This window comes from Pleuronectes platessa, chromosome 11, assembly GCF_947347685.1.
Source record: "Pleuronectes platessa chromosome 11, fPlePla1.1, whole genome shotgun sequence".
NCBI classification, from domain to species: Eukaryota; Metazoa; Chordata; class Actinopteri; order Pleuronectiformes; family Pleuronectidae; genus Pleuronectes; species Pleuronectes platessa.
Window position 1 is genome coordinate 23,308,129 of NC_070636.1, and position 26,697 is coordinate 23,334,825.

At 38.2% G+C, this 26,697-nt stretch overlaps 1 protein-coding gene across 5 annotated transcripts; it reads left to right on the forward strand.

Annotated features, from left to right (window-relative positions):
- Positions 1–292: 292 nt before the first annotated feature.
- On the forward strand, positions 293–26,287 carry apoba (apolipoprotein Ba). Of its 5 annotated transcripts, XM_053435211.1 has the most exons (29): positions 301–482; positions 1,212–1,253; positions 1,908–2,020; positions 2,115–2,260; positions 7,054–7,201; positions 8,271–8,411; positions 8,695–8,819; positions 8,958–9,034; positions 9,124–9,580; positions 9,936–10,080; positions 10,206–10,352; positions 10,563–10,774; positions 10,973–11,180; positions 11,283–11,453; positions 11,648–11,851; positions 12,718–12,891; positions 12,985–13,190; positions 13,280–13,462; positions 13,687–13,817; positions 14,065–14,275; positions 14,451–14,623; positions 14,723–14,898; positions 15,434–15,555; positions 15,641–16,014; positions 16,314–23,888; positions 23,980–24,091; positions 24,461–24,493; positions 24,585–24,771; positions 24,894–26,287. In XM_053435211.1, the coding sequence occupies exons 1-29, from the start codon at positions 425–427 to the stop codon at positions 26,022–26,024; spliced, it is 13,182 nt and encodes a 4,393-aa protein (XP_053291186.1). In that variant the 5' UTR covers positions 301–424; the 3' UTR covers positions 26,025–26,287. The 5 variants fall into 5 exon arrangements, with proteins under 5 accessions (XP_053291190.1, XP_053291191.1, XP_053291186.1 ...); XM_053435215.1 differs by lacking the exons at positions 15,434–15,555; positions 15,641–16,014; positions 16,314–23,888; ... (2 more) ...; positions 24,585–24,771; positions 24,894–26,287 and having other exon boundaries at positions 293–482; positions 14,451–14,866; XM_053435213.1 differs by lacking the exons at positions 301–482; positions 1,212–1,253; positions 1,908–2,020; ... (4 more) ...; positions 8,958–9,034; positions 9,124–9,580 and adding an exon at positions 9,705–9,857.
- Positions 26,288–26,697: the final 410 nt, after the last annotated feature.

Consider the following 26,697-nt stretch of genomic DNA (forward strand, 5'->3'; position numbering starts at 1 on the left):
GCCTGCCTTTGTTTACATTGGAATCATGACCAGTTTCTGTAATGTACAACGAAAAGTACACAGAAGCATCCCACTGTCTGTATAGCATGTGACCGACCCCTGCTTATGCTGTGCAAGTTATACAAATTGCAATAATGTTGAATTCTTTCTTATTTATCATGTACTATGTGGTCTTAACCTAATATGAACCAAATGCCGAACATAAACAAACCTCTGATACTTTTTTTGAGGTATTGATTATTACTGTCTCTGTCTTTTGATTAGAGTTTGTACTTTGGGATGTCCTCTCAGGCTTTGTGTCTATATAGTTCAGCAGGCCTGGAGGGACAGGGAGGGACTTTATAAATGGTTGGGGTAGAAGTGTTGCTGTATTAGTCAAGACAGAAGAGTTAAAGAACACAGAACAAACTCTTTATTATAGCCCATGATGGGTTATAGGAAGCTGTGCCTGTTACTGCTGTTGAGCAGCTACACTTTGGCTCGTAAGTAGTTATCTATTTTGATTTAACATATTGGATTAGGACTTGTGCTAAATCTTGCTAGCATGCTTATTTTTTTGTATTTTTTTTTGTAACACACACACATTCATATATATATATATATAGTTCCAAGCCAACATACTTATGATTCAGATTTTATCTAATGGTGCAAGGCCGTCCATTATACCTCCCTACAAAAAGTCAACATGTGGTAGAGGAATTTACAGCAGACATTAAGGTTATTAAAATATTTTAGCTTTATTTTTTTAATTGAGTTTTAAATGATTAAATAAATACATAAACTCCACGGTGAAATACGCATATATGGTCTGTAAATATGTGTAGAAACAGTATTTGAGTTCATCAAACAGCTTACCCTTTGCAGTTCAATTACAGAATATGTTATAAATGTATGGAAGTACCCATCTCTTTAAAAAACAAGGAAAGAAACGTGAAAATAACCCACCCAGGTCTTTTTTATTTATTTGACATATTTGATGCCGATAAACTTAACTTGCATTTTTATTTTGTACTTGTATTCTTTGCTTGCCCCAGCTGGTGATTTAAAGGAACATATAACTCAACTAAGAATTTTTAATTTTTTATTTCTGAAATATTTCGGCCCACGCCTTTTCAAGCCAATTGCAAAATTTCTTAGTTGAGTTGTAATCAACAGTTTTTTTGTGACATAATGTTTAGCATTCACACAATATTTAACTCCTTGTTTTCCAGAGGAAGGCAGTGACATCAATGAACAAACTTCAACATGTCTATGTAAGTAGATGTCATTTAATAAAAATTTAACTCAAAATCATAATTTAACAATGTAATTGAGTGGTTTTCATTAGGCTATTTTAGTATTATGGTTTATAAATTGTTGCATTGATTTTTTTAAGCAATACAACCCCCTAAATTAATTTGAATTATTCAAATTTCCAAAAACTGGACTTTCTCAATTCTTAGAAGGGGCTTGATGCTCTTTGTACCTATGTGAGCTGAGTGTGTATGTGCATAGGGTAGATAGAGGAGGTGGGTGATATGATGTTCCTAACAGACACACTGACCTGCAGCGCTAAACTAATAAACACATGACTTGTTTTCAGGAGATAGCAGCAGGCTCTAATGAACTCTTGCTTAGTGCTGTTTGTTATACAGTACAATAACAGTTTTTCATTGTTGAGAGCATCATTTACATAATTTACTATTGTTGCTGGGTCCAAAGGTTTTCCTCCCTGGTCATGATTTGGAACTTTGACTGTAAATATCTAATGCAGAACAAAGTAATCCCTATAGGTTTGATATAGGGACAATGATCTCCCTTTTAACCACTGTTAGCTTGAAATTAGTTGATCAGCACTTAGAGCATTGTACAAGAGACACACATTCAGAGAGTCAGTATAACTATGTGATACAATAATTTTACTGCAGTGGCATCCAGATTCAAGGCCTACAAGAAATATGTGTACCAGTACACAACAGAGAGCAGAAATGGTGTAGTGGGCACTGCCAACCTGAGGAACGGCCCCAAAGTCTCTTGTCAGGTATGTGACTGTTATGTGTCCCAAACGAAAGTTCTTATCTGAGCTGCCTCTCTGTCTCTCTGCTGACCCCGTGTCTGCTGTAACATATCATTAGGTCGAGATCGAAGTCCCCCAAGCATGCAGTTTCATCATGCACACCAGGAACTGTGCTCTCAGTGAGGTGTCGGTCACGGACGCCCAGGGTCAGCCAATCTACAGGCAGGCCCCTGGCTCGGAGGCCTTCAAGGCTGCCATGGAAAAGTTAGTGCAAACCATTCTTAATGTGGGCAAATACACATGCAGTATTGTGACATCTCCTTTGTGATGAGATGAAAAAAGAAAAAGAGAAGAAGAGCAATTTTGTATATGTTGGGTAGATTGCATTACCATTTACAAAGTTATAATTGAAATCTAAGGCATTTTAAAACCATGCCTGCAAGTCTTGGAACAAACTGCCTTGATATAATTTGTATCGGATTTATTATATGAGATTAGATGAAAATAATTATGACTTACTATCTCATTATTATGAGATAGTATTTCATACTTATGACTTGCTATATAATTATTATGACTTCGTATCTCATAATTATGACTTACTATCTCATTATTATGAGATACTGACAGTCTCATGTAGTGTGAAGCAGGGGAATGCGTGCACACGGTATTTATGTCTCTCATGAACTCAAACAAACACAAAGTAATCATCAGCCTGCACGTGTCCTAATAACTTGTGATCAGTGCTGGTGTTTATTGTTAAAGTGTGCGCAGGACAGAGGGGAAGTGAGGCGGAAACAGACTCCGACACATACAGGACGATCAGACCTTTAACGAGCGTCTGTTCTGATCCTGGAGCAGCGCTGGTTCTGATTATGCAGCGGTAGCACATCGTTAAGACAATGAACGTAGCAGAAAAAAGGAATCGATTTTGTTATGTCCCTGCCTCGATGAATAGTCGCCCACTTGTGAGGGACCGGCGGTTGTCTTGACAGCCACGGCTTCCCTGCTCTGTTGCGCCCCGCCCACAGTCACTATATCATAATTATGAGACAGTAAGTCATAATAATGAGATAATAAGTCATAATTATGAGATAGTAAGTCATAATAATGAGATAGTAAGTCATAATAGGGCCATTCTACTGAATTGGTGCAAAGTATTGTCCCCCAACGAGAAAACCTATTTACAAAACAATTAAGTATTCAGACATAGATATTTACTAAGAATATGTTATGGTCTATTTAAACCCAAGACATTAAATGAGATAGGGATAAGCTAAATATATACAAAATCATCATTTATAGGGTACTTTCTATTGGGTAGTAGCTGTCCCCAACCCTGACATCTAAATGTCTTATTTCAAAGATCTTTATGATTAAGTTTAAACAGAGCTTGGAAGATTAAGTTTTATTGTGGGTTTAATTTTTTAATTAAAAATTATACTAAAAAAATCATGTCCCCAGTTTTCATGTCACTACCGAAACACAAGAGTTTTAGTCCATTGGCTGAGCCTGGTTTTTAGCCAGACCCCTGCATTTTTGACCAGGCAGTGACACTGCATCCCTGTCCCTCATGGCTGAATGTTAAATAGCTAAATCTCATACTTTTGATATAAATGTGATCTAAAGTCTGAAAATCAGTGTGTAACCTTAAAAATTGTCACTACCGAACACATATTCTCTTCAATTAAGTAAACTTTTTGGGGTTTTTTATGCAAAGTATTATGTTTTTATGTGTGTACACCACTTCAAAGATGTGTATACTAGCCATGTGCTAGTTAGCTATAATTGTCACTACAGAAACAGTCACTACCGAAACATATGGCCAAGTTTAACTGCACATTATTCAACAGTCTGAAGCCGATCTCACTGCTGCAATTTGCCAACTCATGAGATGCTAGTTCTGCACAAATACTTTAATGCCGCAAACTGCTCACAGGACATATCCATTATTAAATTTTTCCAATTCTCTGACCAAAATTTTGACCTTAAGGTCAAAGTCACGCACAACATTGGGCGAAACCGGTTTTATTGGCCGCGACTAGAGGACAAGATCTGGTACACAGTGGACAAGGTCGTCACTTTAATCCCACCACCAGAAAACATCACACAGAGGCATGTCCAGATTTCCCCAAGAGTGTTCACCGCAGTATGTGAAAAGTTAAATTTGTGAATGGATTTGTGATGGTGTCTGAGACTAACCCCCTGAAACATACAGTACAACATAATATCAGTTATTTGGCAATGTTTTCAAAAATAAAATTATTCTATTGACAACAAAACATTTGTGTTTTTAATATTCCGAACCTAACCTCATGTTATAAGTTAAGATTAAGCAATAAGGTTGAGGAGATATGATACAATCTTGCAAACAAAATACTGTGTTCACTCCAAAAACAGTGCAGTCACTACCGAAACACTGGATGTTTTGTAAAAAATAAAGTATATTGAGTTATCAACTAAAATGTTACGATACTGATTGGTTTAATGTATGTTCAATTTCATCAATCATCAACTCTGAAATCAATATGATCAGTATTATGCATTTTACAAAGAAATATTGCATTTAGATTTTGATGAATTGTATAAATTGAACTTTGAAATTTGTTAAAAATTCAATTTTTATTGATTTAATTGTGAAAACATTCAAGAAATATTTAAAAAAATACTCTTCAGAGAAAGGAAGGAAACACAATCTTAAAATGTTAATAATAATGATTGTTTACTATAGTTTATTACTATGTTTCGGTAGTGACAATTTTTGGGAGAGGAAAAACATTCGAACACAGTCTGGAAATACAACAAAAAAATTAACAGTTCTTTTACTAGATATGTGTACTTTAGATATGGTACAATATATATACGGAAAAGTTTTGGGAATAAAACATACAAAATTTCAAAACATTTCCAACCTGACTTTGCACCAATTTGGTAGAATGGCCCAATAATGAAATAATAAGTCATAATTATGAGATACAGGATTTTTATTTTCTTCATCACAGTGGTGGAAATGGCTTCCATACATAACTCCTAATGAATGAAAATGTTGCAAGATGTATGAATCTGCATCTTATAATGTGATCGCATGTCAATCATTTGTTCAAAACTCCCCACTGCCCCAAAAGTTAAGGGAAAGTTATAATAATCACTATTCAATAGCCATGTTAGAGGGTTGATCAATGCTTTCTGATGTTCTCCAAGCCATTTTTTTTATTTAAAGTGAAATATCGGAGTCTTTACACTACACTATTGGTGAATAATGATATCAATATCAAATATATGTTTCCCTCTGTGTCTTGACAACTTCAAAATACATTTAGTTTAAGTGTAGAAAATAAAATGTTTTCCAGTTATTTAAATATGCAATGATTATACTCGATTTGTGTGTTGTACCTTTTAATTTAGAATTGTGATTTACCTCAGAAACTAAAATAATATTTTTACTAAAAACTCAGATTAAGGCTTGAAAGATCCCCTTTAATGCCCAACTCTGAATTAAGATACATTATACATACCAACGTGGACACAATTGTTGGTACCCTTCAATTAAAGACAGAAAAACCGACAATGGTTACTGAAATAACTTGACACTGACAAAAGTAATGATAAATAAAAATGTACTGAGAATTAACTAATGAAAATCAGACATTGCTTTTGAATTGTGGTTCAACAGAATCATTTAAAAAAACAAACTAATGAAAATGGCGTTGACTAAAATGATGGTACCCCTAGAAAAGATTGAAAATAATTTGACCATAGGGACATGCTAAACTAAGGTGTGTCTTCTAATTAGCATCGCAGGTGTCTTCAAACTTGTCAATCTGCCTATTTAAAGGGTGAAAAGTAGTCACTGTGCTGTTTGGCATCATGGTGTGTACCACACTTAACATGGACCACAGAAAGCTAAGGAGAGAGTTGTCTCAGGAGATTATAATTTTTTTCATAGACAAGCATGTTAAAGGTTAAGCCTATAAAACCATCTCCAAGCAGCTTGATGTTCATGTGACTACAGGTGCACATATTATTCAGAAGTTAAAGGTCCAACCTCCCTGAACTTGGCCGCAAGAGGAAAATTGATGACAAAATGAAGAGATGGATTAATACTAATGGTAACCAGAGAGCCCAGAACAACTTCCAAAGAGATCAGAGGTGAACTCCAAGGTCAAGGTCTATCAGTGTCAGATCGCATCATCCGTCGCTGTTTGAGCCAAAGTGGATTTCATGGATGACGACCGAGGAAGACACCACTGTTGAAAGCAAATTATAAAAAACAAGACTGGAATTTGCCAAAATGCATATTGACGAAAGGCCACAAAGCTTCTGGGAGAATGTCCTTTGGACAGATGAGACACAACTGGAGCGTTTTGGAAAGTCAGATCAGCTCTATGTTCACAGATGCAAAAATGAAGCATACAAAGACAAAAAACATTGTACCTACTGTGAAACATGGAGGAGACTCGGTTATGTTCAAGACTATCAAGGCATTCTGGAGCGAAATGTGCTGCCCAGTGTCAGAAAGCTTGGTCTCAGTTGCAGGTCATGGGTCCTCCAACAGGATACTGATTGCAGTGATTGCCTCAGAAGGTTTTGCAACAAAATATTAAGTTAAGGGAACCATCATTTTTGTCCAGGCCATTTTCATAAGTTTTTTTTTTTTTTAAATGATTCTGTTGAACCACAATTTAAAAGCAATGTCTGATCTTCATTAGTTCGTTTTCAGTACATTTTTATTTATTATTACTTTTGCAGGTTTCAAGTTATTTCAGTGACCATTGTGGGATTTTCTTTCTTTAATGGAAGGGTACCAACAATGTTGTCCACGTGTGTAAATAATCTATTATGTATTCCTAATACATCAGTTGGTATGCACATTGAGATATTATAATTATTTTACAGTAGTTCTTTGGCACCATGCTGTTCAGAAACGGGACACTGTCAGATTACTAAAACATATTTGAAGTGACGAGAACAAAGAGAGTGTAAGACTTTCCTGAGTTGAATTGCTGGCCATGTTTACTGTAAAATGTAACATCGTGGTTTGTCTTTTCTTCATTCAGGAACCCTCTGAAGTTCACTGTAGATGATGTCACCACTGTCCAGCTTTACCCCAAGACAGACGAGCAGGTCAACCTCCTCAACATTAAGAGAGGAATTGTCTCGGCACTCATGGTGCCAGTTGTGGAGGAGGGACAGCGCAGCATCATGGTTAGTATCCTCACACAACCCAAAGAGGATTAAAGAAAAGGCACAACTTCAGCAGGAGGGTGTGCATATGAAGATGGGTTGTTACATACAGCTTTCAATACAGCATTCATATGAGAAGTCAAAGGAGGTAATACACAGGAAAATAACATGGAAGAGGCCAAATTATGGTAAACGACAACCTGCCAATAAACACACTTACACCTGCATGTATAATACTTTTAATATTATGAGCTATGTCCCTTTTTTTGTTGTTTTTTTCAGAGCACAGTGCATGTACAAAATTGACAGTTGTTTTACTAGATATGTGTACTTTAGATATGGTACAATATATATACGGAAAAAGTTTTGGGAATAAAACATACAAAATTTCAAAATATTTCCAACCTGACTTTGCACCAATTTGGTAGAATGGCCCAATAATGAAATAATAAGTCATAATTATGAGATACAGGATTTTTATTTTCTTCATCACAGTGGTGGAAATGGCTTCCATACATAACTCCTAATGAATGAAAATGTTGCAAGATGTATGAATCTGCATCTTAAAATGTGATTGCATGTCAATCATTTGTTCAAAACTCCCCACTGCCCCAAAAGTTAAGGGAAAGTTATAATGGTTTTCCCCAAATGTCCGAAATTTCTATCACTATTCAATAGCCATTTTAGAGGGTTGATCAATGCTTTCTGATGTTCTCCAAGCCATTTTTTTTATTTAAAGTGAAATATCGGAGTCTTTACACTATACTATTGGTGAATAATGATATCAATATCAAATATATGTTTCCCTCTGTGTCTTGACAACTTCAAAATACATTTAGTTTAAGTGTAGAAAATAAGTTATTTAAATATGCAATGATTATACTCGCTTTGTGTGTTGTACCTTTAATTAAGAATTGTGATTTACCTCAGAAACTAAAATAATATTTTTACTAAAAACTCAGATTAAGGCTTGAAAGATCCCCTTTAATGCCCAACTCTGAATTAAGATACAGTATAAACACACTTACACCTGCATGTATAATACTTTTAATATTATGAGCTATGTCCCTTTTTTTGTTGTTTTTTTCAGAGCACAGTGCATGGCCTTTGTGTTACGGACAACCTGGTGAATGGCACCACGGATGTAAAACTGTCCAGAGATCTCTCTCAGTGTGACCAGTTCTATAGCAGGGAACTAGCCAACAGCCCCTTGGCCCTGCTGCAGAAAATGGTGAGAGAGACAATGATACCTGCCTGCTGTTCCTTATTAAATATTTATTGCTTTGAGACCTATATTTCAGATGTAAATATTTGACCATGAGACTCTAAATAATATTATATTCCTATTTTATTTTTTATTTTTTTTCAATGGGATGTATCAATACAACCACTTGTATTTAAAATGGTATTACAAAAAACTGGGATGGATCCCGTAGGTTGCCAAAAATAAAATGAAATTGTCAAATTATTCCTGTTTATTACTATAAACACTCATTGTTAATTTTTGTTCCCAGCATCGTCCAATGTCAAAGCTTATTACAAGCACTCAAGACTGTGACTACCAGTTTGATAACAGGGGAAAGCACATCTTGAAAGCCACATGCACAGAAAAACACATCTACCTGCCCTTCTCCTATGAGTAAGTCATAATTTGAATGCATGTTTGTGTGTCTGTGTGTGTGTGTGTGTGTGTGTGTGTGTGTGTGTGTGTGTGTGTGTGTGTGTGTGTTTATCAATATATTATACACTTTGCATCACCTTCTAATCTGCTTTGCAGGGACAATGGGATATCATCTGTGGTGAGCCAGGATGTCAGCTTTCAAAGCTCCAAGAGGATCAACAACAGAGTATTTGGTGAGCTGTCATTTGAAGCATGTCTGCAGCCTGATTGTGAAGGTTTAGTCAACTTCCTGGATTGAAAACATAACTATGTGTGTACACAGATGTGAACCCTAGCCAGAGCAAGCCTCTCCACTTTGAAGACCCTGATGATAAAGCTCCAGTCCAGACGAAGGACAATGCTATTAGCACACTTCGGGACCTTGTGGATTTAGCAGGCACAGACCTGGGTGAGAAGAGGCCCAGTCTATTCCATAAGCTGGTGTCCAGCCTGCGTGTCCTGAGGAATGAGACCCTGAGCCAGACAGTCACTGAAATGCTAGATATATCAGGCTGGCTTACCTGGCAGGCTCTGCTCCAGTGTGGGACTCCGGAGTGCACAAGTGCCATCCTCCAGGCCATCAGGACTATTGATGGGGTGTCACTAGAGATGGATGCTCTAGTCTATGGGCTGAGTCTACAGGCTAATCCTGATAGAGCACGTGTCAGAGATATGCTCAGCATGGCTCAGTATAAACAGAGCAAGGCAATCATGTATGCTCTGGCCAACACAGTCAAGAAGTAAGTATATGGATGTTGTGGGTCAAGGTTCCACAAAGCTTAACTCGATGCAAATCAATGCTGCTATTTTCTTCACCACAGGAAGCAATTGTTTTATTCTCGCACTGATTGGAAGTGAATGGGGAGGTGAAGGTTCCTCACTGATAAATTCACAAATGCGAAACAATCTTTTTACGTGATGAGATTGTATACAAAGTAAATGCTGAGGCCTAAATTCCGCACCATTCTCCTCTCTACCTAAAGTGGAGATATTTAAACGTGTATACCCTTTAAAAAGGTTTGTGACAAAATGTTGTGAAAGCTAATCAGCATTGAAAATGAATGAAAATAAAAATTTGCTATCACTTCTCCATAGGTTCCATAAAGGAGAGGTTACTCCAGTGGTCACAGATGTGTCAAAGTTCATGGAGACACTCTTAAAAGACTGCTCAGGAGAAATCCTTGATGATAACCATGAATTTCCCACTGATTCTGATGAGATGTCCTTCCTTGTACTGAAGGTAATGATGATCACGCAAACATCTCACATACAGTCGTGTTGTCTTCACTGATGAGTCAACTTAGTGGAATTTGGTTCAAGATCCCAGTATCCAAGATGTTATTTTTGTTATTTCTTCTTCTCTAGGTCGTTGGTGTCATGGGCGAAGCCATGCAGGCTGTCAGCCCCAGCTTGATTTCCTCCATTTTGCAATGTGCTAAGAAAACAGACATTCCTTTATCTAACCAAAAGGCCGCTATACAGGCCTTAAGGTTGATGGACATGAATGATGAGGTAACACCGATTTCTAGTACATGCATGGAAGTGTGATGATGAACACACCATGTGCTGTTTGACATTTGAACAAATTAACATAAAGATTACAGCAGTAAAGAGCACCAAATCATGATTATAAATATAATATTATTGTTAATAACTGACAATGGAAACATCTGAAGATTTTCTGTACAGACATTCAGTAATTTATCATTTTGTCAACTACAGGTCACAAGCATTGTCATGGATGTTTATCAGGACACGCAGAGCTCCGTTGAAAAACGTATTGCAGCTTACCTGATTTTGATGAAGAGCCCACATCAAGCCCTTATTAAAGACATTGTGAACGATTTGGAGAACGTGAATGACGAGCAGCTCAAGAGCTTCCTGGTCTCTCACCTGAACAACATCCGCAACTCTGATGAGCCACAGATGTATCAGTGAGTAATCAGCCAGCAGCAATATAGTATTACAACGGAAATGTACAACATAAAGAGGTTATCCATGGATTCTTGGCATGCTTCATGTTTACTTGTATGGTAAAATCTTACAAGGAGTTTTTGATTTGAGAAAAAAAATAATATTATTGCTGTTTTGCCCTGATGCATCTGAAATCCTCTTAATGCTCCTTCCTAAAGACTCAGGGAATACATTGAGTTGGCCTTGACAGACCATCCATCAGCTCTAAACATGGTTTTTGATGGCATGTCACACAACTACAAAATAGACTCTCGGCTGGGCTCAGCACACACCAACATCATCTTCGATAGCAGAGATACTTTACCGAAGGAGGTGATGCTGGAAACCACACTTAGGGTTTTTGATTACAACTATGACATCTTTGAGGTATGTTTTCAAGAACACATTTATATATGTAGTGGAGGCATTCGCATGAGCTTTGCAAAGATTTTTCAAACAATCGATTCTATTCACATCCACCCCATCAAGGTTGGTGTTGAGGGAACAGGATTTGAACCAACAATTGATGCTCTTTTTGGAGAGAAGGGTTTCTTCCCTGACTCCATCTCCAAAGTCATGTACTGGGCCGAGGACAAAGCCCAGGTGCTCAAACCTGTTTTGGACAGAATCGCCCCGGACAGAAATAGAATGAAAAGACAGGTGAGAAGATTTTTGAACAGACTTTACATATTGAGCTTGACTATGCTACATGAATAAAACATTGTCTCAACTTGAACATTTACTACTGAACATGAAAGCTGTTATGATGTAACATGGAAATACTGTTATGTCTGACCGGTGTGGCAGCTTCATTGCTTTTGCATGGATACAAGCTAAAACCTAGATGTCCTTAGGTCCCAGAGGATCTTCTGAAAGACATCACAAACAGCCTCCAGAAGCTCATGGATGAAGTCCGTTTCTCTCAAGCACCGGAGGCCATCACCTATTTCCGGCTTCTGGGAAATGAGATAGGTTACTTGAAGTCCAGTGAAATGAGAAAGATGGTTGAAACTCTAAACATGTACTACCATGTTTTCTTCAGGGTTCTACCAGCCAAGGTTAGATCTGTTGTTTGCTGACATGAACTTTGTCTCTTTAAACTGTCTTTTTTGTCCAGAAGAAATTAGTGAATTCATGAAAAGTATCAAGGCCAATTGTTTAACAGCATAAACCTAAAAATGTTGTTCCCTTGGCTATATGACTAAAAACAAGAGTTCACAAGGTTGACAGCTCAATGTTGTGAACTAAGGCCTTGGCCAGATCTTGTATCAACATCAACCTGTAGAGATCCGATCACAATGGACAGGTCGCAGTACAACAATTCAGACTTGTCAGTAGAATGCATCTCCACATGTGTCTGGAGTGACCACTTGTGATTGGATCTCATTTCCCAGATCTACACTCAAATAATAATAATGTCTCATTTGAAATTTTAAAAATATATATATGTGGGGCTAATATTAATATTATAGCAGTGGCCACAAATAGATTTGTGAGACACTGAGTTTAAAAGTATCTTCAGTTCATTTGAATGTTGTGATTTGTTTCAACAATAGAGCTGTCTACCTGTGATTTGGATCACCTCAGACAGACGTTAATACCAGGTCTGAGCCAAAGAGTTGGTAGCCATGCCAGCAGACCTGTGGTGCTACATGTAGACATAGCAGTACTTTGAGCTGGATGCTAACGTCAGCATGCTAATGTTATCATAATAACAATGCTAGGCAGTGTGATGAAGGATATAATGATTATAATGTTAATTATGTCTCACAGCAACCTTTTACATGGAATTTTTTTTTTGTTGCCTTATATTGAGTCATTTACATATTTGATTGAGCACTTTAATGAAATCAGTACTTATGGTGAAATACGCAACTGAAAGTGATGTATTCATAGAAACTACTGTTTTTTGTCCTTCCAACAGTTCCTTTCATCATTGGTTTCCAGCACTGACAATGAGGTCTTTGCCCACTATATCTTCATGGAGAGTGCTTTCTCTCTACCTACTGCCTCTGGCTTCCCTCTTAAGTTCTCATTGGCTGGTGTGTTTGCACCTGGCGCCAAAGGAGGTCTGGTTCACACGGGTCGTAGCGGGAAAGTAAGTTAGGCTCTTCATTATAAAATTATAATTTTATTTAAATGAAACTGGGTCATTGTTTACAGCTATTATGTTTTGTTCTTCTCCTTGCAGACTAAATTATCCTTCATGCCATCACTTGGGCTAGAATTTATCACACAAATGGGTGTGCACATTCCAGACTATGTGGAGGCTGGGCTTGAGATGCACACTAATATGTACCATGAGAGTTCCATCAATGCTGAGGTCATTGTGAACAGAAACCAGATGAGACTGTCCATACCTGCTCCTAAGTCAAACATTCAGTTGCTTCGTATTAGGTCAGTGTCACCTGTGTCAAATGATACAAAAGCCATTGAAACGTTTTCTCTCAGTATTCATAACTGTCCTTTTTCTTGTTGAAATACAGCAACAAGCTGCTGTCAGTCTCCTCCGGTCAAACGGAAATAGTGCCATCACTGGTGGAGGACAGGACAGACTCAACTGACTGCCAGCTCCTATTCAGTGGTTTGAAATTCTGCAAAATAATGCGTTACTCTAATGCTCCTTCCATGGACAAGGCCCCATATTTCCCCCTGACTGGAGAAACCATGTAAGCGGTGGCTAAATTATGAAATATGAAGTGAACATCAGTTTGTGGGGATTTTCTGATCTGAGATTTCTGATTGATGTATTTTATATTTGGGTAGCTAATACATCAATAGTGTAGCTTTGTAATTGTTTGATATTTACATTTTCCTAATGGAGTCCTCCTTTATTGAATCAACAGGGTTTTTCCAGAGTGCCAGATTTATTGAAACATTTAATCTCACGCAGGTTTGCAGTGGAAATCCAGCCCACAGGAGACATTTTAGAGTACACAGCCACCATCACTGTTGAAACACTCAGAGAGGGTAAAAAGGGTCATCACAAAGTGGACACTCTAAAGCTAATGGTGAAGGCAGAAGGTACATCCATTATAAAATATGTGTATGTTTGTTTGTATCTATATGTGTGTTGGCCAGCTAGTAATCATACGGCTAACATATGCAGTTGTGATTAAAAAAAACAATGGGTATAAAAAATGCAATTGAACATAACTCTGGATTTGCCTGACTGTCCCAAGTTTGCACCGTCATGACCTTTAATCGTTAAGAATTCATGAATGTACACAATAAGCTTAGGCTAAAAATGTTTAATATCTGCTGTTTCTAGGTGATGATTCAACAGAAGCCACTGCAACTCTGAAATACAACCGCAATAAGAAAATTTTCACCTCTGAGGTCGTCATTCCTAACTATGATGTGGAAGCAGGCATCAAGCTGGCGGTAACTGACAGTGATGCTAAGGAAAACAAGATGCGAGGTATCACCATTGACATCACAAACAGGAACATCCCACAACTGTCTCTTGTTGGACGTACACGGTTTGTACTGTTGTTCTAAAAACATCCTTTTTCATGATAGTATTGCTAGCCTGTCTGCTGCGCTGCCTGGTTTTTTGACAGGGAATGAGTGGATGAGAAACATCCCAGGAAATGGAAAACGATTAACAAATTAAGTTGTGTCTTATCAACATACATGTCCTTTATTAAAATTTAGGCTTGACATGATGAAGAATGCCATGCTGCAACTCCAGATGGTCATCCCCTCTCTGAAGACAGATGCGTCTGTCACTGCAACCCTAAAGAGGGATGAAGATGTGCTCATGGACTTAGATACAATCATCACCCTCCCTGAGACATCGTACCAACAGAGAGCTTTACTCAGATATAGTAACTTACAGCTATTCAACCAGATCTTCAAGTAATAACTCAGATTAATAATAGTCATGTAATTATAAGTATTGCATGCTTTTGACTTTTTCTTTACAGATGATGACAGGTTTGAAGTTGAACTGAAATCCAACATGAATTCAGAGATTCACAAATTGATCCCAGATGTAACAAATTATCATGAGCAGCTGCAGCAGCTCATTGACGATGTCCTGGACCAGAAAGTGGCAAAGTCTGATATGAAACTTCGTCACATAGTCAACAAAGGAATTGAGGTATGTGCTTTGACATTTGACACTATATTGTTCTTCCTAAAACCCTGACATAATCATTGCAAATGTGTGGTCTTGGCCCCTATCAATTCTGATCAGTGACATATTGAGAAAATCCATCTCCCCCTGTAAAATTGGTTGAGGCAGGTAGTTAGGTACAAAGCTTTATCCAGGAAAAAAGTCTGTGACATAAATAGCCATAATTAAAACATTGGGCAGTTGCTACCAGACTCAGATAAAAGATGTACATGCAAACTCAGTAAATTTACAAAAACTGCAATTCTGCATTTAGGTGTTGCAAAAGTAACGCATAGAATTTGAATAGCCTAAACTTACTGCTAATGAGTCCAAGTTTTGGAAAATGTAGAGATCCTATACAGTCCAAATCCATTTTGATAGGCGAGTACAAAGCTATTCGACAAAGAATCATCATGATTCTCTCTCTCTCTCTGTCACTATGTGTAATTTGAGTGCTTTACAGAAGCATTGTACTTTCTGGTTAATGGGAGATTTAACTGATCTTCATGTCACTCTGAAGGCAGGTAACATATGGCTGGACAAATTAGCAGCACGCCTTCCCTACCTTGCAAACCCACGAAGTAAAAGAAGCATCTCAGATCTCACCTTGCCTGCTGTGCCTGAGAAACTGTTTCTACACTTGTAAGTATTTAATCTCGAGTTTGAAAATAATTGCTTTCAAATAAATATGGCCTTAACCCCCTTTCCTTTTTTTTCACCTTAACAGTGACAGCTTGATTCGTTACCAGTTCAACAAGGATAAGCTTGCCATCTCGCTTTCTCTTCCACTTGGAGGCAAAAAGTCAGAGGAACTTAACATTCCAACCACTTTGTCTATTCCCCTCATAGATTTACAAGAGATAGGCCTACATATCCCTGCCAAAACCTATCCATTACCATCCTTTACTATACCAGCTTCTTTGGATTTCACTGTACCCCTTCTTGGTCTGGCAGAAGCCTCCACCAAGATCAACAGCAATTTCTACCAATGGGAAGGCTCCATCACTGGGGGCAACAACTCTGTTGATTTCCCCAGCTACATAGTGCAGTGCAAGGCCATGGCTCAATCACCTATCAACTTATTGTCATACAAGCTTGAAGGTAAGAAACTTCCAAAACTGCAGATTATTAATAATAAAAAAAATGTGCTGTAGGATTTTGCTGTATTCACATAGATTGGTTAAGACTAAGATGTCTTTGTGTAGTTTTCATGCAATTTAGTTTGTTCCATCTGGATATCCATCTGACACACATTGCAGGGGTTCCTGCAAGAGGTGTTAAAATGTGCATGAACTGATGCTTAACATAACAGAAACCATCTGTTCAGAGCATATTCTAGATCTTTTCCTGTGTAGTTACAGATAGTTATAGTAATATAATTTATTTTTGTTTGTGTCAAGGAACTGGGATGACGTCTGGAAGAGCTAATGACTATCTCAAGTATCTTCTAAATACTTCCTTCAGCCATAGCCTCATTGACACAAGCTTCAGTGTCATAGAAACCTTAAGGATTACAGATAAATTGAAGGCAAACGCTAACTATAAGATGGAAGCCTCAAGTCCAGTGGGCTTGCAGACCTCTCTCTATTACTCTGCCCAGTCAACTTCCACTCTAGATTCAGATGAAGTCTCGGGAGATGGCACCCTGGATGTATTGCTTAGAATAGGTTCATTCTACACCAACTCCTCCTACACAAACAGCTACAATCTGCGTCCACAAGATAGAGAGGGAAGAGGAGAGTCCACCCTGCACTTTGACTCGCCATTCATACAAATTCACAACAGAATCCATGGAGTCTATGCAAACTCTGAGTTAAATATTGTGTCTAAAACCAATGCCCAGGATGACATCCTCAAGCATGTAGCAGAGCTCAAGTATAAGGATGCACAACTTATCCTAAAATGCAATGCTATTGCCACAGTCATGGAAAAATCTGTCAGTAACAGAATTGAACTTGGTGTGTCTGATCATATGGCCATCCTCCGAATTGAGTCACAGGCAGATGATGAAACAAATAGGGCCTACTCACTTATAACCGGATCCCTGGATTTGAATGGAGTTGAGGTGAACTCTGAAGGTTCCCTCACATTTGCCACAGGTCGTGGATTGCACAAAGCTTCTGTTCTGTTTGGAAGAAATGGTCTGACCACAAGTGGAACTAACGGCATTCAATGTAGCCCTGTGACCATAGAGAATATTTTCAATGGTGCCATAGACAACAATGGTGCTTCCCTGTCCTCCTGGACCAAAGCAATGGCTGAGGAGAGCCGCGGAGAACTGAACATTGAGGGTAAAGTCACAGGTGTGGAGGCCTCTTTGCATGGCATACTCAAGGGCAATGCATATGATGCAACCACAAGAAACAACGTGGATATTGTCCTCAACCATCGAGCTCTGAATTTCGCGAGCAATACCATGGGAACATTGAATCAGATGAAAACAGAAAATAGCCAAACGCTGACTCTCACTCTGTGGACCCTAGCTCTTACCTCAAAGACTAACAGCATCATCTGTGAAGATGTTTACTACAAGCACAATACCAATCTTGATATGAAGCCATTTGTTGCATCAGTTGACATGACAAATGACCTCAGATTATATGACGTCAGTTTGAAAAATGAAGGCCACATGAAGCTTGAGCCAATTAAGTTGGATATGAGTGGAACAATAATGGGAGCATATAGAGAAGAACACAACATTAAACATTCATATGAACTGACCTATGAAGATATGGTTGGTACAATGCAATTCAGCCTGTCTGGAGATACAATGGATGCCCAGCTAAGTCACAACTGTGAACTTGAGTTTGCTGGACTTTCCTCAAAGTCAAAATGTGAAGCAAGAATAAACTCGAAGCCACTACGTTTGGACAGCACCATTCGCACCATGGTAGTGCCTTTCAGTGTCACTATTGATGCTCTTGTCAATAGTGATGGAGAAATTAATCTATATGCAGAGCACACTGGACAACTATACAGCAAGTTGTTAGTGAAAGCTGAGCCTTTGGCTCTTGCATACTCACATGACAGCCGGGTGTCAAGCACACACTTCCTTCCAAGCGGAGAGTCTTCCACTAATTTAGACAGCAATTTTGATGGCCTCCTGGCACCGAATAACCAATATATGACCTGGAAAGTAAAATCTAAACTGAACAACCATGCATACAACCAGGACATCACTACTTACAATAATCCTGAGAAGATTGGTTTAGAGTTTTCAGGAGCAATATTAACAGACATTTTGAGCAAACTGAGCAAAGACCAGAGATCACAACCAGAAACAGAAGAGTTCAATGTGGCTGGTTTCCTGAAGTATGACAAGAACAGTGACTGTCATATCATTGATATCCCGTTCATTGAGAGCCTTCCTGCTGCTTTTGAGAGTCTCAAGAACACACTTGTACAAGCGTTAGAATCTCTTCAACATTTCATCAACAATTTAAATATTAATCAGCTGGTCACTGACTTTAGAGGAAAGTTAGATTTACTACCAATGCAAGTGAGGGACTTCATGCAAAAGATTGAATTAGAGAACAAAGTGAATCAAGTAAAAGCAAAACTAGATTATTTGATCACTGAATTTGCAGTAACAATTGATGACTTGGAGCTTGTGATCAACAATTTGAAAATTAACTTGGAAAACACAGTGATGGACAGTGCCACTAAAATAAGAGAGCTCATCCTTACAGTAAAAAACAATCTCAAGGAAGGACATCTTTCTGCCAAGATAACCAATTTTCTCTCAAAGATTGGAAATCATCTTCAAGCCTTTGATGAGAAGTATGAAATCAAGCCATCGCTTATCAAAGCACTTCATGCCATTGAGGACATTATCCGACAGATTAATTTACAGAAACTCACAGAAACCAGTGCTGCATGGCTGCAGCAGCTTGATTCTAAATATAGAATAGTAGAACTATTAAAAGACAAACTGTCTGAACTAAAACAGACAATTGAGAAGTTAGACATCAACATGTTTTTCCAAGATGTAAATGACTACCTTCTCTCAATAAATTTGGCCATGTATTTTGAGGAGCTACCATATCAAATTCCCTCTTCGGAAATAGCAAAAGTGATTGAATCTATGAATGATGTTATCGTTAACTGGATTGATGAATATGAAATCCCCAACAAACTCAATGGTGTGTATGCCTACATTAGGGATCTACTTTTAAAATACAATCTTGACAGTAAACTTAAAGAATTAATGGATCATATGGTGATTCTTGTCAAGGAGTTAAAAATTGAAGAGACTGTTCAGTCTGTAGCAGATGCTTTGAAATCTATCAACATTGAATTTGTTTATGATAAAACTATGCAATTCCTTCACAGTGTGACGAGCCAGCTTAGAGCAACTGACTTTAAGAAAAACATTGATGCCCTTAATGAACAAATATCATCAATTCTAAAGTCAATGAAGGAATTTGATCACAGTGCATTTGTTGATGAGATCAACAACAGAATAGCTGACCTAACAAACTATATCAACGAGCAAATAAAAACATACGAGATAGTTCAAAAAATTGAGGCCATTAGGGATTTCTTTAGAGAGCTTCAAAACTCCATGTACACATATTTGGATAAACTCAAAAACACAAATATTGCAGAAGCTGTAAAGAAACTAAAAAATGTGATCGACACTACATTTTACAATGACATTAAGATGAAAGTGCAGGATCTCCTTGAGGACATGAGACAAAGAATCCTTGATATGGATATCAGAGATGAAATGTACATTCACATCCAAAGAGCCAGTGAATCCTACAGCAATATTGTTGCCTACATTACTGTGCAATTTAACCAGCTGATAGAGAAGATAAGACAAGTGGTAAATGACAATAAGGTAATTTCCCAGATAAAGCACTCTGTAGATAGAGTTTTGGATGCACTGAAAAGAGCAGAGATTGAAGTTGGCACCTTTACTTTACCTCTAACTGACCTTGTCATTCCGTCATTTATCATCAATCTGAACAGACTGCAGGAGATTAACATCCCAGCTCAAATATTAGTCCCTGAGTTTACTATTCTGAACTCCTACACGATCCCTGCCTTTACCATAGACTTCAATAAAATCAAAGCAAAGATTGTTGCAGTCATAGATGACATCAAAGAATTTGAAATCCAAATGCCTGACCCTGAGGAAATATTTGGTGACCTAAAATGTCTGTACCTATTGAACCTACCAGATTTATCATTCTCAGAAATAACTCTTTCAGAAATTAAATTTCCAGTCATCGTCATCCCCAAATTAAATGTAAAGGACTTTGAAATCACAATGCTAACAATTCCAGATATCAATTTGCCTCAGGTTCCCAGTGACATATGTATCCCAATTTTCGGTAAACTCCATGGAGAATTTAGAGTGAGTTCCCCACAGTATACTCTTGTAACCACAGGAAAGATTGAAAACTCAACGTCCACACCAAAAAACCCACAGTTCACAGCCACTATTATCTCTCATGCAAAATCGCCAATTGAGCCCCTTGAATATAACTTTGAAGCCACTGCTCAGTTGGGTGCTCCCAGAATGAAGAAGCTGCTATTCACAGAAACAGTTAAAGCTACACACATGGCCTTCTCCATTGATCATGAGGGATCCATAACACTTACAGGCACTTCTGCTGAGGCTTTTGCCAAGACTAATACCAAGGTCACAACCCAAATGTACACAGCAGACTTGGTCAACAATATGTCACTTACTTTGAAGAGTGGAATCTATGCAGCCATAGACACAACGTACAATCACAATGCGGACATCCCATTAATTGAAACTTCAAGTCAGGCATCACTGAAACAGAATATTGCTGCTGCAATAGAATCTGGCAGAATTGCTGTGACTGGGGAATCTTCTGGTAATGGCAAGTGGTCCATTAAAGACTACTCTGATGACGGCACACACACAAGCAATATAGATTTAAACATCAATTTCAGCACTGCCAAGTTAATATTTGCTGGAGAAACAGACTGTAAGGCTTTGAAATCAAAGCAATCGCTGACTGCTGAATCAGAAAGCTTAAGCCATATTACTGTAGAAGCACGATGTGAAACTGAAGTCCCCTCTATCAAGAAAAGTGTTATGGTTTTAAATGCACAGACACATATTGGTGACTTGAAAGTTGCACTGACTGCCTCTCATGATGCGGAATTCATTGGGAGTCTGACTGGATCCATGTCCAACTCGTTGGACTTTTTGGCACATCCATTTGAGATTGTGCTTGACATTAAGAATAAAGTAAACTCAAGAATGTCTCTCCCCTTAAAACTCACTGGTAAAGTGGATCTCCAGCATGACTATGGAGTCATAGTAAATGCTGACAAGCAGCGTTCCTGTTGGTTTGCCCTGGCAAGATTCAACCAGTACAAGTACAATCATAACTTCACAGCAGAAAACAATGATGTAGACATCTTCTTTTACTCATCAGCTACTGCAGAGGCTAATCTGGACTTTCTGACTGTTCCTCTCTCTATCCCAGAAATAGTGGTCCCTTATCTTGAAATTAAAACCCCTGAGGTCAGACATCTATCTCTGTGGGAGGAGGCTGGATTCAAAACCCTACTTACCACTCCTCAACAGTCATTCGATATGAGCCTGAGGCTTCATTACCACAAGAATCCCGATTTGCACAGCATTGAATTACACCTTGAACCAATCTACAATGCCATCAGTGATAACGCTAACATCATTCAGGCCCAATTTGAACATTCAAGAGACAAAGTAGTTGTGCTTCTAAAAGATTCATACAATCGGGCAAAGTCACAGTATATCAAACACAAAATTGACACTTCTAGCCTGCCTCCAAGAATCTTCACATTACCTGGATACAAAATACCTATACTAAATATTGACGTTTCTGCATTCAGTGCTGAGATGCCGGCTTTTAGCTACTTTGTTCCTAAAGAGGTCAGTACACCAAGCTTTAAACTTCCAGCACTGGGTTTCTCTGTACCATCTTATACCCTTGTGCTACCATCTTTGGAGCTACCTGTCATCCATGTTCCAGAAACTCTAAGTGAAATAAAGCTGCCCACATTTACACTGCCAACCATTCAGAACAACATTGTGATTCCAGCCATGGGTAACACAACTTGTGATTTCTCCTTCAAATCCACAGTGATTACCTTGAGTGCTAATGCTGGCCTGTACAACCAGGCAGACATTGTTGCTCGGTTTGGTGCTTCCTCAACATCTGTGTTTGATGTTTTAAATGGAAAAATGGATGGCACAACCAGTCTGACAATGAAGAGAGGACTAAAACTTGCCAGCACTATATCCATTGAGCACAACAATGTGGAAGCAAACCATGAATGTGCGGTTAGTGTCACAAAAAGGAGCATGGAAGCTTCCTTAGCTAACAATGCAAAAATCAATCTACCCTTCTTCTATTTAGAAGTCAGCCAAGAACTCATCGGAAATACCAATATCAAGCCAACTGTTGCCTCCAAGAAAAAACTAAAATACATGTTTAACATTCCACTGCTTGAATCTGTAGGCAAAGGAAACCTTGATATAAACTGGGCACTGGAGGCACTTTCTTCCTATCTTTCACTGGAAATGTCTACCCAAGGGAAGACCGACATAACAACAATGGGAAGTTATAATTTTATTGGATACCTAGAGAATGAGGCCATATTCTACCTTAATGCCAACCACCTGCGTTCAACTGTCAAGACAACATTAAACTCAAACATTAAGAAAGAAGAGAAGCAAAAACGAAGCTTAAACCATAACATATTCCAGGTCGACTTGAACAAGAACTTGGCTCTTGAAGTTTCCTCTCAGCGAATGTTTGCAACAATGGATTACATGTGCAATAACAATGTTAAATCAGCATCTTTCAACACAAATGGACAACACATTGTCAAAGGAGAATTGGAATTTGTTCCTTTAACAAACCTCAAGGCTATGTTGAACATTGATTCAAGTCAGCCAAGTAGTTGGGTGGATGTTGGACTGATTCAGAGCATCAACCTGGCCATCAGCTCAGAGAAGCAGTCCCTTGCCTGGAGTGGTAAGGAACAACTGACATCTCTTACCCATGCTTGTGATTTATTCATGTCGAACGATGAATCTCAGGTACGCATGGATTTGACTGAATCAGTGGAAGGCCACCTAGCTTTCTTGAAGGCAGTTAAGCTACCTGTTTATCAGAGGACCCTCTGGGATGTGCTACAATTTGACAAGGTCACAACTATGGACAGCTTACAATTCCTTAACATATCTTATGGCTTTGTGTATACAAAGTCTCCGGAAGGCCAGGAGTATGCAATACCATCTAAACTATTTGAAAATGGAATCACTTTTAGCATTCCTGAAATTCGCATTCCTTTACCAGCTTGGGAAGAACAAATTTCACACTCCATTAAGAACATAGATATGCGATTTGAAACCTCTGATGTTCCTGATCATCTAAGTCTTCCACCTGTGATCTCAATTCCACCCTTTGATTTACCATTCACCAATTTACATATGGAACCATTTACAATTGATCCAAAGAACCTGAACATTCCAAAGGAAATTACCACCCCAGCCTTTGAAATCATGCTTCCTGGTTTGCCAATAATGTCAGTGCCCAGTTACGATATTAATATTGAGTATCTACAAGGGAAAATGTCATTCCTTTCATTCAAAATTCCAAAATATGAAATCACAGTCTCATCTTTCACACTGCCAAAATCTTTTAGCTTTGGACAGCATACCATCAGTCTCGATGAGGTTACACGACAGATTTCAAACTTTGAACTTCCAACAATTACAATTCCAGAGCAAAGAATTGAAATTCCTGAAATTGCCCTACATTTTCCAGCAAGCGTGTTTATCCCAGCTTTTGGGGCTCTTAGTGCCACTCTTAAGATGTCCTCCCCTATCTATAATGTATCAACAACTGCCAATCTGGAGAAAAAGGACTCTAGCCTTGCAACCTCACTGAATTCCTTGTGCACTTCTACAATGATCTTCTTGGAATATGACTTTTCTGGTAAGACTAGATCACATTCTATTCAACCATTTTGTCTGAATTACGATATTGCAATATATAAATAGATCGTATTTTCTGGATGTCTCCTCAGTCACTGCAAACCTTGGATTTGATAATGGAGGAATCGATGTAAATGGGAAAGGGAACTTAATCCACAATGATGTAAATGTTAACTGGCAACATGTTTTGGCACGCAACCTGAGGTAAGTGTATACAGTATATTTTCTGCTTCTATATATATTTCCCCAGATTAACCTCTGTGAAAGGAAAAAATGAGAAGATAGGTGGAATAAATTAAGTAATAGTTGTTATTTTAAAGCTAAATCTTGGCATACAACTCAAAGTCCAAAGAGATATAGTATTAGACAGTATTCTAAAAACCAATTTCCATTTTGTTACTTAATGTTTCTTTAGCAGAATTTTTAGATATCCAATCAAAAAAAAAAAGGCTACCATGACATACTGAAGCAGTCTGGTAGGTGTCATGAATGTATATGTAATGCTGTTGCCCTTGGTTGAACGAGATAAATCTTGATTAATTGTACTATAAATATAGTTGTTTTTTCTTTCAGAATGAAACGCCAAACTCCTCTGCCTGACTCGATGTGAGACTTTTTTTTCTGCATATTTCAGCACTTCTCATAAGTGTTAATGCACTCTAAGGAATACTCCCTTAACCCTTTTCCTGTTTTACAGGGAGTCTCGTCATACTCTTAATGTGGACATCACCAGCCCAACATTTAGTGATGTGAGCTTCCGCTTCGCTTCCCGCAAAGATGGCATCACAGCCTCCATGTCTTCTTCAACATCCGGCTTCCTTGGACTGCAATTTCAGCGAAAGTCTCCATCACAAGTGATTGGAAAACTGTTCAGTCGCTACCTGGTAAATCTTTTATTTGCATATTGTTGTCAAAATCCCAAATTGTTTTAAATCTACATATGGCTCACGGTAAATGCTGTGCAACCTTTAATTGCAATTCTTCTCAATTTTTCCTTCAACTTCAGTCTACTCCTGAGAAGGATACTGATGTTTTCACTGCCAAAGCCACATTGAGAAGCTCTCAGAAGTTAATCTTACAGATGTCATGGAATCTGGATTTCCTCAATGATGCTATTGAGGGTACCAAGGAGAGGATTCCTGCTATGAACAATGCTGTACTCAAATTCATTAACAAGTATCACACTGCCCACTTTGGCTTTGACCTCAACCGAGGCAACATGAAGCTAAAAAACACAGTTTCCAATGCCATCGAGAGAGTCTACAATGAGGTCCCTATATCTCTTAACTCGCTGCAGAGTTCAATCCAACACCTTGGGGAGTCAATAAATGTGAAGGTTGTTTTAGACAAACTACCTCACGAGGCTGAACAAGTGTTGCAGCGCGTTGATAGACATATAATGGCCTTGCTAATTGAAGTCAAAGAGTTGTTGAACGCCACAAAATTTACAGTGCCTGGATCTGAAGAGACGCTCTCGACATTAGACATGTTTGTTCACGCTCATAGGTCTGTATCAATAGCCACTGACACGGCAATCCAAAGGTTTGCCCGCCTCATGGAGGAGGTTTCTAGATACATCAGGGAGATTGAGTTCACCATACCTGGAACCGAGGTTATTGTCAATGTAAAGGAGATCATAGAAAAACTGGAGTTTACTACCAGATCTGCATATGATCAGCTAAGAGACTCACTGCGTAGGGGGTTCAGTTTGCTTCATGTAACAGTTAATAGCCTCTTTCAAGTGATTGTTGAAAAGACCAAGAATATTATTACCTACCTGAAAGATGAAAAGGTAGAAATTGCTTCTCAAGTTGACGCTGTCTATGGAGAGGTTCTGAAATCTTCAAAACACCACATTGAGAAGGCAAAGAGACGGATGGGTGACTACAAAGACCTTACTAAACTAAAGATTCAAGAGGCTTATAATGCTTTAAATATGGAAAGTGCAAATAACAATACCAAGGAGTTTATTTCTATTTTGCAATCACATCTCTATGGAGGACTTAATGAGGGTGTAGATCTAATGAGAAGGGCATCACAGAACACAGCTCCATACATTAGAGTGACCAATAAAAAGACTGAAATTGAAATTCCCTTACCCTTCCGTTGGAAGTCTTTCAGCAACTGGCCAATGTGATCCAGTCAGTGAATCATGGATTTCTTCATCAAGGCTAACAACATTTATGTCCGGATAAAAAAAAGGATTTTTTGTACATTGCCAATAAATATTAGTTTAAAGGAATTTTAGTTCTTATGAAATATTAGTTATTCTCAAGTGATATTGCTTTATACTTGACAATTTATACCGTTATGCCCAATTAATGTTTAGCATGTATTGAAAGATTGTTTGATGATGGTGGTCAATTAAACAATAATAAAAACAAATGTTTGCATTTCTCACAGTGACTCCATATGTACTCCGTAAGTAGCAAAGGTATCTGTCTTAAAGACAGAGGTGAAACATTTAACCAACTATATGAAATGTCTACATCACTCATTCAGGGAAAAGGTTCAAGTTCAAGTCAAGCAATCAATCAATTAATATAACTTTATTTTTATAGCACCCTCCATACAAACTGTAACACAAAATGCCTCAGATTAAAAAAAAAAGTACACACCCATACACACAAAACAGTGGCTCAATAGATCACTAAGAGAATAAAACAGGAACTGAGCAAAGCTGTCCCACTTCCCATCCGACGGACCATGTAACCTCTGTGGGTCTTTATGTGTATAATAACCAACAGTCAGCTAGAGCCAAAGCAAAATACACCGAACACAATCGTTTTTTTGTTTTACTTCAATAGCCA